The sequence below is a fragment of the Diadema antillarum genome, unplaced genomic scaffold, assembly GCF_040938485.1.
Source record: "Diadema antillarum isolate AM-2024a unplaced genomic scaffold, OU_Dant_1.0 seq00000966_RagTag, whole genome shotgun sequence".
NCBI classification, from domain to species: Eukaryota; Metazoa; Echinodermata; class Echinoidea; order Diadematoida; family Diadematidae; genus Diadema; species Diadema antillarum.
Window position 1 is genome coordinate 245,001 of NW_027271812.1, and position 11,418 is coordinate 256,418.

An 11,418-nucleotide genomic window follows, 5' to 3' on the forward strand; every position below is an offset into this window, starting at 1 on the left:
TAAATTGATAGACCAAAGTATAAGAAGCATTTTCTTTTTTTTTCATAATTATCATTCCAGCTTTTTAATCTTTGCAACATTCATCTTATCGTCACTGAAAAACACCCAGAGAGAACAACAAACAGACTATGACAAACCAAATTATTACTCGAATGTATGTTCCTAAGCTATGATGACTTGTTTGTTCATTGAGCTCTGATGCGACTTTTATAGATGTGATATTTTTTTCTTTTGCCTAGTCAGTGTTAGACTGACAACAGATGTTATTTGAAAGCATGGAAAAAGAGTTTTCAAGATAAAAGAAACCTTGTCATTATGCCTTCATGTAGCACAAATCATTTGTAGCGTAGGGGCCTGAATTGAAGGCTAATTAGCTCCAGGCACTGTTACATCTTATTTGATTGACAAGCTTTAATTGTTTTGTTTGCTATAGAGTCCGGAAGACTTTGAACTGAAGAAGCTTCTCATCAACGTAGTGGTTGTCCTGAGTCAGGAGCCATCTGTCATCCCAGTAAGTACAACTGAATCATGACATTGCAACTGATTGACAAATTGTCCTACATCAGTGTAAATATGCAATGATTATTCAGTGTTTTTGTTGTAGCCATGATAGAAAGAATTCACTGATTTGAATGAATCATGATACTTCACCTGGATATGTTGGGAAAGATGTAAGGATGGTGAACATGCACAGAAACATGTAATGAATAGACAAGTTAAACATAAGACTCCTAGATCACTACACTGTATGTGGCACGAAAAGATGTTTTTCACCAAACAGCTATTAGCTGTTTTTCCGTGTAGGCATCATGCTGTCCCAAGAAGTTAATATTGAATATTGGGTCTTTCCTTTCAACCTGTAGATATTTTTTGCACTTACAGTATGCTGTAGTACCCTAAAGCTTAGCAGATTTGTACTGTGTTCATGGTAAACAAACAGGTCAGATGAATTCATAGTCACCTGTAACCATCGTATTGGCAATATTGATATTTACAAAATAATGCTCTTACATAACGAATGGATTCCATTTATGGAAAGCAACTGTATGTACCATCATAGCTAAGGTATGTTAGAGGAAGTTTGTCAGTTGGTAAACTGATATTGCCTTTTTTTCCTCGTTTTGTGTGGCCACACACCCACCAGCTGCACAGCAGAGGCCACCAGAGAGTAACAAAATTTGGCCTTTCTGTTATTGTAATCAGCCTGCTTTTGTCATCTCAGTGACTGTTACTGGTAATCATATGAAGGTTTGTGGGTCGGGTAATCGACTTAACCGTTTTCCTCATTTCATCTGGCCCCGCCCACCTGTCGGCAGTCATCAATCGTTAGAGAATGGGAAGAATTATCCATTGTGGTCATGACACACGGCTGTAAGTGTCATTACATTCCACATTCAAGCTGTGGGGGAAAGTCCCCTGCTACTGGACTTTCCCTGCCAAAACCATAGAGTGGAAACTCGGACATGTTTGCGCGTCCCCACAAAGTAAGTCGGGTGCGAGGACAAAGTTTGGAGGGGAGAGTGACCTTGGGTCATAAAGTGATAGCGCCCAGCTGTATAAAGCAAATGTGTGCATGCACGAAGTGTGGCGTCAAGTGCAGGGCTTGCCCCAGGCCCTGATTTACAATGTACCTCGCAGCTGGGGGACGGTTGAGATAGTAGTATGGACGATCAGTTGTAAAAAAGATAAGATCTCTCCTGGCGTGCTTTCCCCATGATGCAGGGTCTAGTCTGGATTCGAGGACAGTGTCGGTCAATTTTATGTGAAGGTATGTCTGTCACAAGACCAGTATCACTCTATTTTTTTTTCTCCTATTCTGTCTGGCTCCGCCCACCAGCTGCTGAGCGAGGGTCACGTGATCCTGGCCCTCCTCTCCTTCATCCGCAGCAACGAGAACTCCAGCCAGCCCCAGGAGTGGAGCCCCGCCCAGTTTGAGGAGATCCAGCTGCATGCCATGGGGGCGCTGTGCTCCCTGGCCCCACTCTGCATCCAGGACTACATGACGTGCCAGGGCAACACCAGACTGCTGCTGCTCCTGGAGTGGTGTGTGGGCAAAGGTAAGCTGTGCCACCAGATTTCTCATAGCTTCTCATAGAGTCATTGATTGATTGATTCGTTCGTTCGTTACTGCCCAGTCTTCTTGAGGGGACATACAAAAGCTGACGGTCCTGTGGCTACTTTTACAAGCATCCATTGCTTCTGTAGTGACCTTGTAAAACAAATCATATTTCAAATAAAAATTCAAATTAAAAATTCAAATTCATTGTGAATTCTTCTTATTCTCTCTTGTTGTATCAGATGATTTTGCTGGACATGGCAATGCCTTTCATGGGAAGGGTGGCCGCGGCAACAAGCGAGCCCAGATGCGGTACTGCCTCCACCTCATGAGGAGTGTGGTATCACTTAACGATGCTGAGGTCAACCAGGACCTGGTTGACCAGGGAGCCATCAACCAGTTGCTAGGTAAGGCAAGCAAAAAAGTTGAAGAAAAATTAGTTGATTTACTTTTGAAGAGTTTTGTGGCGGACACAAGTGAGCTCTAGTCAGAGGCTTCAAATTTTGACATGTTTGTGTCCTGTGGAAGAAAATAGCTCATACCTCACTAATGTTTCTTCTATGTCTTGAGATAGTCAAACTCATTCAGGTTGTATGCATAAAAGTGAGAGGGTTTCAATGTATACAATGTCAATTATGAGTGGAAAATTGAGCAAAGAAGCCATAGCAGTGTGTTTGTGTGTGATACACATGTACACACTTGAACCTGGCATAAACCCGAAGGATAATTCAACTTGGGGATAAATGCAAGGGATCACCGAAGTGATGCAGCTTTTTTAGTATGTAACAAACACAAACAGAAAAACTGACCAGAAATGAATAATATCTATTAGAGGAAAATTGAGCAAAGAAAATGGGATTCCATCGGGATTCGAACCCGAGACCTCCGGATTGCTAGCCCAGTGCTCTACCGACTGAGCTATAGAAAGCCCTCGATCTTCTTTTGTGTATAGCTCATGTTGTTTTATAATGATACCTCAAAATCAGCATACAGTGTGAAGAAGAGTTTCTCTATTATTAATGATATAGAAATGTTGTCAAGTATGTTTGAACTCTTTGAATATTGGCAGACATCCTGCTGAGTGCGACGAGGTCCAGCATCGAGGACGACGCCATCGATGTTGAGATGCAGTGCGACATGCTGTTCATCCTCTCTGTTCTCTGTGAGGGCAACATGCACAGAAAGGTAGGAAACAGTATATACACAACTCTAGGGTGAAAATGTCTGCCTCTACTCAAGCTGGTATTGCTGGAAGGAAACTCACAGCATCCGTAGCATTACTTATTTTCATTGTACATTGTATTGCAAGGGTGCAGCCAAATCACATAGACTCTCCCCTAATCATATTCAAACTTCATGCAAGATTCATCTGATACAGTCACCCATATCAACAGAGTTCATAGAAATGTATTGAGATTGAAAGAGAATAACATGAGTTGTATGCCATGAGTGAGTATCAAATTCATCACTTGTGTTGATAGAATTTAAAATCACTTTTAGTACAGAACAATATAGATGTTTATGAGCAATGATTGTCATGAGATTGATGTATTAAGATATATAATATAGAAAGTTCGCTCTGAAAGTAAGTGCGTAAGTTCACTTGAAGCTGTGCCTATCTGAGTGATAATCAGGCTTACTTTAGAAGAAAAAAGCAGCAAATATCCAAACCAGTCTACAGGAATTAGCAGCTTTTTTTAAAAGACTCATCTAAGGTTGCTTGTGAGCCATCAAGTCATGGCACCTGAATGTATTCTGATTTCTTTTCCTTTTCTCCCAGGAGCTGTACGGAGAGAAAGGGGTGGAGGTGGTGCGGCGCTACCTCAAGACCGATGCAAAGAAGCTGAACCGGGGCCTTGGCCACCACCGCCTCATGCTGGCCGCAGTGGACAACATCTGGTGCTGTGTGGTGGGAGCCTACATCAACGAGGACCAGTTCCTTGAGGGACAGGGAGTCTTCCTCCTTCTCAACCTACTTGAGGTAAGGCGATCAGGTGGATTTCTCTTACCCTCCTTTTGCTTACTGGAAATTTTGGTCTCGGGTCATAAAACTTGTAATCAGTAACAACTGCCACATTTCTATAACAAATTTTTTCCCATCCAATCAGACGCAAGGATTTAAGTAGCCTGTGACAACTATCGTAACTTGTTATTGATAACATGTTTTTATAAACAGGGCCCTAGTCTCGGGTGAATGTGGAGGACTGTAAAATGAGAAATTTTTTGTGTGCATTAAACTTTCACAAATTTGGCAATTAGCCAGGATTCGTGAAAGTAAAATGTACTCAAAAGTTTTTTTCTCTGTACACAATGTTATTAGTGCCAGTACCATGCTGTACACCATTGTGGTTAGCAATTTGCACAATTTACATGCTGCAAAAAAAAAAAGTGTCATTTCTCCAATTCACATTCAACAAATTTCTCTCTGGGATTGTTTCCTGTTGTTGCTGGGACAGGAATGGTAAGAATTACATGTTCAAGTTGAATCATTCTCTCTTAATGGTAATCTAGACATAAGAAACTTGTTGGTTCCAACTGTGAATAGAGAAAGATGAAGTGCATTATGATTATGATGTCCCATTGGTGTTTCAGTTATGTAATTCAGTTAGGATCACTTATTAGTCATTTTCAAGCAAACCAAACCAAACCACCATATATTTCTTCATTTTGTGTTTTATTATAGTCCTCGCACCGGAACACACACAACCTGATTCTGGGCTGCCTGACAGACCTATGTGAGAACCCGAAGACGGTGGGCCACCTGCTGGCCTGGAAGGGGCGCGAGGAGCGGGGCGTGGCCAGCCTGCTGGTAGACGTCTGGAGGCAGGAGGAAGCTAACATAGGAGTCAGACGGAATGACAATGGGGTCCTAGCAGGTGAGTGGTAGGATGCAGTGTGTTCATGAGCTCTCAGCCATCATTTTGATCAGTTTTCCATTCAGATTCTCAAATCTATCTTCAACCACAGCTTATTTGTACATATCTTTGTGTGGAAGAGAGGTAGACTTTAATGCTAGAAAAACAAAACATAATTTCTTCATTGAGCAGAAAAAATGTTTAGTTGTGAAATATCCATTGAAGACACTAAAAAGGACAAAAAGCCACAGGGCTGTTTTTTGTTTTGTTTTGTTTTGTTTTGTTTTTTGTCAGTTGTTACATGATTAATATTTGTAGCTTATTTCAAGAGGTGTAGTATTAACAACTCTTCATGTACCCGGTATTCATGCTAAGGGTGCTGGTTGTGCAATCCTTACTTGCCAGGCAGCTATAATAGCTCTGATTCAACCTATAAATGGCAACAAGGAACTTCCCACGCCATCATTGATATCAAAGCAAGTGTCACTCTCACCTTATATCCCAAGGACTCAGATTTTTTGTTCAAACCTAATCAGCTTTGTTTGCTGGTCAGTGTACAAACTAGAGTTCTTTCTTCATTCATCTAGAGTGTTTCATTCATTGCCTTGGATGTCTGGAAACTTATTGTCAGTGAAGGGAGATTACCTAATCCCCCTAATCCTTCCAATTTCTATTATGTGTCACTATAAAGGCTTTCCTGTTGCACTAAGGCACAGTGCTACACCTGAGTGAGCTTGCTAAACCTTACAACCTGGTCAGGTTTAGAAGGATTAGTAAATGCTTTTGAAAACACTTGGCAAATTAAGCCGTTGTGCTCAACATAAAGGGTTAAAAAGCATGTGTATAATCTGGGGGCATTTCATGAAGTGTTTTGTCTGACAAATTTGTTGGACAAATTTGCATTCAGCCCATCAGATGCAAGGATTTCAGTAGCTTATAACAGTTTGTCAGAAAAATATCTGACCAATACGCTCCAAGAAATGCCTCCGTGGTGTCTTTCTAGTCATAATCAGCCTCTCAATTTCACAAGCTCTCACTGACTGTAGGTGTGAAGGGATTGCTTATTATGAGCGGGAGATATGCAGATATACACCTTGACATTATACTTTCAACCAATCTGCCCCCCCCCCCCCCCCCCCCCCCCAGATGCCAGCATCCCCCTGATGGGGATCTTCCAGCTGGAGGCTGGGATCCAGCCTCTGCCAGCCACCCAGCCCAGCCACGCCATCACGGACATCTCGGAGAACATGCGGGCCAAGATCTACTCCCTCTTCTGCAAGATGGGTAAGTCCGATGCACTGTTTCACTTAAATGGGAACTACATTGTACGTACCTGGTATATTGAGCCAAACAATGAATGCAAAGTTGGGACAGATTCAGATCTAATCTAGTTGGGAAGGATACATCGATATTCAAGATGTATTCTAGAATGTGGCAAAGTGGGTGCAAGCGATTGTGCCCAAATTGCTAATTGAAACACTTCACAAATTCCGAGGACTGATTGATCTTGAAATTATTCCTATAAGAGCAGTATGGAGCACACATTAACAGTTTTATGTGGTTACTGAAGAATTGAAAATAGGTGCAGCATTTGTATGAAGTCAAGCCTCTTTTCTTTTTCATATTGTGAGATTTCAGGCACATGCACGCCTCATTCGAATGAAATCCACAGATTCGAGCCCCCTGTACATTTCATGTAGTGAGATTTTAGCCATTCACACACCATCCCAGTCATTTAATTCACATTTCTTTAAGAGTGAAATAAGTGTATGCTAGACCTGTAATAATGGATATGTCACGACAAAAACAAACCCACAAGGGTATTAACACCAAGCGCTGTACAAAGTTTATCAAGGTTAAGGCACTCTTTGATCGAACATCATGCATTGGTCATCTTCATGTTGCAAGGGAGAAAAGGCACTCATGCGTTTGTGTGATTTGTACAATGCACAGGATTCGATAACCCCAAGGGCCTGTCGACCGAGGAACACGTCACCCTCATCCTCATCAAGAGATTCATGGACTTCAAGGAGGGAGAGATCTGGAACGAGATCGCATCAGAGCTGGACCAGGAGAACGTCAGGCCTGTCACACCAGACAAGGTACCCCCCGCCCTCTCGATCTCTCTATCTCTTCTCTTTGTCAGTGTAGAAATAATGATGCAGTGGTAGATCACATGTTTCACTGGACTTGGGGCCTTTTGATTGAGTTTTCATTGAAGTCAATAGCCCATAATCACAAAGGTGGTCTAAATTTAGTTACTTAGTTTAGGCCATTGACTAAATTTGAACCATGGTTTTGATTAATAACACCTTTACGAAAACAAGCCACTGTTTCTGTGTGTGTAAGTTTGTAAGAATGCCATTTCGTGTGTGTTCTGCACTAATACGTCTAAAAGAGAAAAGTTTTCAGTTATTCTGCAGTCAGTTCAGTCAAGGTTATGAAGTACATGTACTTGTTAAATTTTCTTTGTTCTGCATGAAATGAGTAATTGTTTATACCAAGTCAATGTGTAGTGCTTCGATCTGTTTGAATATCTGTGGCAGTCCTGAAATTAAGGTGGCTCCCATAGACATCATCACTGTTTGTCTCAAATATATCGTAAATGTACTCTGAGAGCATCTATAAATATGTCACACTGCCACAGTAGGGTCTATTGAGTGTAGTTCACGTGAAACAGATTTCTTGTCAATCTATTTCTTGGGCAGCTGAGTTCAGTTACTTTTTTTCTGCACAGATAAGCAGTTGTTACCATAACTTCTGAGATGATATTACAAAGTTAGAAAATAGCCTAAGCTGTTGTTATCTTACCAGTGGAATATTGTATCATTGAAATTTTTGCGCTGTGGATATTTTCACGCATTCAGTGCGCCGTGCGCAAAAATAAAAGTACGCAAATATTTTTGCTTGCTGTATTTTATACAAGTTCATATTTTGATTTTGTGGAATTAAAACCACATGAAATTCCCCTTACCTGGCTGAGCAGGAAAAATTACTCACGCAAAAATTTCTACTTTAACAGTGCCTGACCCAAGAGTTTGTTCAGGGTTACCATGCGATCTTTCAAATTGTACTGTTTTTATTTTGCTCCCCTCCTGCAGGAGTTGTTGGAACTGCTCGGCCGCTCCAGCCAGGAGCTGGCAGAGTCCATCACAGAGGAGCAGAATGACCTCCTGGATGCCCAAAGGCAGCAGGCTCTCCTGGAGGAACAGGAGCTGTACTCAGAGGTGGGCCTTGGGGAGTAGGGCGAGACAAGGGGGCGGTGGAGGGGGGGAATGCCTTGATGGGTACCCATCGGGACAGGGCAGGGGGAGGGGGAATGGCTCAATAGGAACCCATAAGGTCGCGGTAGGGGGAGGGGAATACCTCAGTGGGTACCCACCAGGGCAGGGTAGTGGAAGGGGAAGGCCTCTATGGGAACCCACCAGGGCAGGGTAGGGAAGGGGGATGCCTGGATGGGTACTCACCGGGGTAGGGTAGGGGTAAGGGGTAAGGGGTAAGGGAAGGGGAGGTAGCTAGAGTAGATGCGTGGTAGACAGCCCTAGGAAGGACCTATGGAGCCGTTCAGAGATCTTAATGATAAATAGTGCAAGGGTTGATCAGTCAAGAATATTGTGGCAACCAGAAATCTCCCTCCCCCCTACCCTTTTTTCACCAATTATGCAATGAGAGCTGCTCATTGATATTATTGTCATAAAAATTCAGATTTATTTGCACAAAATGATGATATTTCAAAGCTCAGTGTGAGTTTAAGTTAAATCCTGAGTTTGACTTTACTTGTACTTTTGTCTCCTGTCATTAATCTGTGTGCATGTGTTAGCATAGATGCAAGACATTGATTATTCATACAGATTTGCCATATTTTTTTTATCTTCCTCTCCATAGCTTCCAGACAAACACATTTAAAGCTTTCATGCTTTATGTTCAGTGCCAGAAGAAGTGGGTTAGTGTCACAGTTGTGGTGCAATGGCATCTAATAATATTTCCTTTTTAGTCATTACCACAGACTATGCTCTGTAATGATAGAATGTGGATGGCAAATAGAGTTATTCTGTGTTTGTTTCACTCCCAACAGATCAAGGAAAATCATCGGCAGCGAGAGAAGTCCATCAAGAAGTGGAATGACTTTGTGGCAAGGACTTCCAACTATGCCATTCTCAAGGTGAGACTCTAGCAATTTCTCTTCTTTTTTTTTTTACCTTTGACCCCCTAAAGGAATGTTTGAATAATTTTGAGACCCGATACCTCTCCTTCAAAAGTTGTAAAAAGAAAAGAAATAGAAAACAAAACTTACAATTTTCTGCTTGTTCATGACAAGTGTGCATGTTTATCAATAAAAGTGACAAATATTACAAGATGTACATGAACATTTTATCTCAACTCCTGGTACAAAGTTAAATCTTGCTCCAGACTAATTATTCATTCTTTCCGTTGCTTTATTGTGGTCACTTCCTTTCTTCTTCTTTTATTAAACTTTAATGTTCTCTTATTTGAGCTTTGACATGATACTAAACTTTTTTTTTTACATGATCATAGTAGTAATATGGTTATGATTTATTTATATAATTCAAATATCTGACTAATAAAAGTTCATCAAAGACTGCGAGCACATAAATTAGTCAATTTCAAGACATGTTTTCCAAAATGTTGATATCCAGTGGTAAGTCTTATCAACATTTGATCTATTCTACAGAAATATTTTCACTTTGCACATCAATAAAAGCTTTTTGTATTAAGGTATTAAATTTTTTCTTGTTTCATTGCTGCAGACGTCCAAAGGTAGACAGGACATCACCATTGACCAGTCCAGAGCAAAGCAGATGGACACAGAGTAAGCTTTTCCACTCCCTTACATTTGACCCACTGTCCATTGCGCATTCTCGCTTTCTTGCCAATCGCGATATGATTGATTCACAGTGCTGGAGAGAGCCAGTTGCATCACTTACAGGGGACTTCCTGTCAGGCACAGAATGTTCCTTGTTGAAATCCTAGGGAAGATTAATCCAGATGGATAATGCCTTGCATTATTTGTACAAAGATTCATTCTGAAGTCATCAAAGCATAAAGCTCACCGTGCTCTGCAGTTTTAAGCAAGTCAAAATTGTCAGTGGATAAAAATTACTACATTTACTACTACCCCGCCGTCGTATTGTAGAATCAAGAATTTTGTGTAATGTTGTTTGTTTTTTTCTGCTCAGTTGGTGTAAGGAAGCCAAATTTTGTGATTTAGATTTCCAAGCTGTTGTCATGCTTCTACTGATGAATGTAAACTCATGTTGGCATCTAGTTCACAAAATGTATCCGCATGGCTGTGACTCATAATTTTTTGCAATGATGTAACATTGTGCAAAGTGTGTGAAAATGTCCACTCCACAGGATACTTGATTTGTATTATGGCAAACATTTTTATATCCGTGTTGTCTTAGTTGCTTTAACTACTTTACAATTGATTAGTTGCATTCTGTGTACTTTTGTTTGCATTTCAGGCACTCATTCCACGACGTTGATCTTCCCTCCCTGCAAACCACAGTAAGTTCTGCTCTTATATTGACACCTATTTCAAATTAACTGACGTTTACAATGTATTTTAATGCAATTATACTTTGGATGTTGAACGTTCTGCTCTATGTAAATTCAATACAGAAGGGCCTATTTGTGTTAACTGTACTGAAAGGAGTGAAAAGTACCAGTGGTATCAATATATCTGGAATCACTGATTTCAATTTTGCACTGCCAAATGTTTCTGTCACACATACATGTAGTTTTAGAAAGGGGAGGGGGTTACCATGTTATCGTCGAGGGTAACTGTATACTGTAAAACATGATATATTCGCGGCATGAAATTTTCGCGAATTGGAGCCGACAGCCTTTTTCGTGGCATGAAATTTTCGCGAATTGCCACTGGCGTTCAATGCATGTAGTGTAGACAAAAACTTTCGCGTGCATTTTAATTTCGTGAATTTCGGCGCTCGCGAAATTCACGAAATTAAAATGCACGCGAAAATTCCTCGTTTTACAGTAAAGGATTTTTAAGAAATGAAAAGGGGACTCGAACACATACCTAATCACACTGTTCTACAAAAGTGTGTTCTAGAATAAATGCTAAAAACACAATTTCCCATTCATTTTATGATCCCAAATCTGTAAATAATATAGCAGACAAATCACTCTTTCAGAAAATATGAAAAACTCAAGAATGTCTAAGGTGACCCGTTTCACCTATTTTGAGTCCTCCCGTAAATAAAATCAGGGTGTGCCAATTTTTGTTGGTTTTGTGATGCACAGTCACTTGTGGTGTCTCCTTGTGTAACATAATTCTGAAATCTATTGACTCCACTTGACACCATCTGTTCATTGTCTCTTCCCCCGCAGACTTTCCAGGGGCGCAGCATCATGGTGGACAGCACCCCACGAGACATCCTGGACGGATCCACCCTCATCAAGAGCCACACGGAGGGGGAAAAGGGCGTCACCCTCAGCAACCAGACGTCCATCATCGTCTCGTGA

At 41.1% G+C, this 11,418-nt stretch overlaps 1 protein-coding gene across 1 annotated transcript in view; it reads left to right on the forward strand.

The window, feature by feature from the left end:
- The window catches only part of LOC139741968 (cilia- and flagella-associated protein 69-like), a 23,511-nt gene extending 12,093 nt beyond the window's left edge, over nt 1-11,418 (forward strand). Inside the window, exons 11-23 of the mRNA XM_071652533.1 lie at nt 434-511; nt 1,838-2,057; nt 2,299-2,463; nt 3,126-3,241; nt 3,837-4,037; nt 4,740-4,932; nt 6,058-6,195; nt 6,865-7,013; nt 8,013-8,138; nt 8,987-9,073; nt 9,681-9,742; nt 10,398-10,440; nt 11,284-11,418. Coding sequence (XP_071508634.1) covers nt 434-511; nt 1,838-2,057; nt 2,299-2,463; nt 3,126-3,241; nt 3,837-4,037; nt 4,740-4,932; nt 6,058-6,195; nt 6,865-7,013; nt 8,013-8,138; nt 8,987-9,073; nt 9,681-9,742; nt 10,398-10,440; nt 11,284-11,418 — 1,713 coding nt within the window. The remainder of the gene's footprint in view (nt 1-433; nt 512-1,837; nt 2,058-2,298; nt 2,464-3,125; nt 3,242-3,836; nt 4,038-4,739; nt 4,933-6,057; nt 6,196-6,864; nt 7,014-8,012; nt 8,139-8,986; nt 9,074-9,680; nt 9,743-10,397; nt 10,441-11,283) is intronic.